The sequence below is a fragment of the Echinops telfairi genome, unplaced genomic scaffold, assembly GCF_000313985.2.
Source record: "Echinops telfairi isolate 266 unplaced genomic scaffold, ASM31398v2 ScPeMD7_5;HRSCAF=22, whole genome shotgun sequence".
Lineage (NCBI taxonomy): Eukaryota > Metazoa > Chordata > Mammalia > Afrosoricida > Tenrecidae > Echinops > Echinops telfairi.
The window spans coordinates 6602044-6603678 of NW_022103901.1; the positions used below are offsets into that span (position 1 = coordinate 6602044).

The 1635-nt window shown below is 53.5% G+C and overlaps 1 protein-coding gene across 1 annotated transcript in view; it reads right to left on the bottom strand.

Moving 5' to 3' along the window:
- The window catches only part of GALNT17 (polypeptide N-acetylgalactosaminyltransferase 17), a 397088-nt gene that overhangs the window by 65989 nt on the left and 329464 nt on the right, over positions 1–1635 (bottom strand). The window contains exon 6 of the mRNA XM_004705577.2: positions 430–547. Within this exon, the coding sequence (XP_004705634.1) occupies positions 430–547 (118 nt within the window). The remainder of the gene's footprint in view (positions 1–429; positions 548–1635) is intronic.

The following is a 1635-nucleotide window of genomic DNA, read 5'->3' on the forward strand; positions in this document are numbered from 1 at the left end:
GGACAAAGGACCGGCTATGAGTCAGCATGGACTTGACAGCAGTCGGTCTGACGGACGGGTACCAACTTGCTCAGAGTGGGGCTGTTCAGCGTCAACGTATCAGCGAGGGTGTTGCTGCTATTGACAGTGAGTTGAGTTTGGGCGCATACAGAGCCCACGCAACACTGCAGGCAGAGCAGAACTGCCCTGCTGGATGGTTTTCTAGGTGATCCCTGTGACCGGATTGATTTCTGCATCTTTCATCCATGGAGCCATTCGGTGGGTTCAAACTCCCAACCTTGTGGTGAGCAGTTGAGTATTTTAACCACATGGGCCACCATTTTGCCATCCACCAGAATGGTGGCAAGCCAGAAGACCCAACCAAAGAGGACTCAGCGGCCCTGCCCCCCAACATGAGGAAGCCAGGAGGAAAGGGGCCGGCTCACTAACCTTGATTCCAAGTTCTATATTCTCTCCTCCGTACACGTCCATCCCAGGGTCGAGAAGACCAATCTCACCGAAGAACTTCCTGTTGACCACGAAGGAGCAGCCGATCATGGCTGGCGTCCTGCGGGGAGGAGAGAGAGAAGTTCTCATTCAGGGGTCAACATCAGTCTGAGAGGGTGCTGGCTGGAACCCTAGAGACAAAATACCTTCCCTGAAGACACCCTATCCCATGGCCCCTCTCTTCAAGACAGTAACCTCTGAGTTTGGGATCTTGAAGGAGCCAGAGCAACCTGGCTCCTTCATAGATGTGGACTCACACAGCAGAGGTGACCATAAACTTGAGACCCTGGGCCCTCGCTCTGGTGTCCTCTAACCTTGTAGGGCCAGCGGAGGACCCAGGGAAGTGAGGCGCAAGATGGAATGATATGAGCCTTCGCAAAGGGATGCGGCACAGAACTAGGGTGGGGCAGATCAAGAAGGAAGGTCTTAATCCTTCACCTATAAACAGCTCCCACAACTCAAAGAAAACCAAGCCAGTCCAAAAGAAGAGGCAGAGGACTTCTATCGCCATTTCACCCAAGAGGACACACAGCTGGCCAGTAAACCCATTCAAAAAAGGTTAGAGGTCATTCGTCTTTTTAAAACAATGTTTTGCCATTGAGTGAATTCTGACTCACAGTGACCCCAGAGGACAGAGTCCAGGGTTCCCGAGGGGGCCATCGTTAGGGGAGCAGTTGGGTGGGTCCAACAGTCAGCCTTTCCTGGCAGCATATAGTAGCTGTGCGTGTGCTTCATTGCTGTGCCACCGGGGAAATGTCCATTAGGCTCACTATGTGCTAGCCGCTCACTCGTGTTTGAGTGCGGTGATAGAATGCCAACCCAAACAAACAGAGCCCAACACCGCCCAGGGAGCATCAGCTACTGAAGAGGAGGTAGAGGCAGGGTGGGCCTCCTGCCCTGCTGGTGGGGGATACAAAATTCCACAGGGAACAGTGGGGTGGGAGTAGGGGATCCCTGGATGCTAAAGCCACACTCACTGAAAGATGGCAGCTGCTATGGAAGCAGGTTGACCACATGACCCAGCCATCAATCCCAGTCCTGGGTACATATCCCCAACCACACTAAAAGCAGGAACGCAAGCAGGAAGGTGGACACTAATGTCCCTCGCAGCACTTTCCCCAAGGGCCCAAAGGTAGACCAACCCAAATG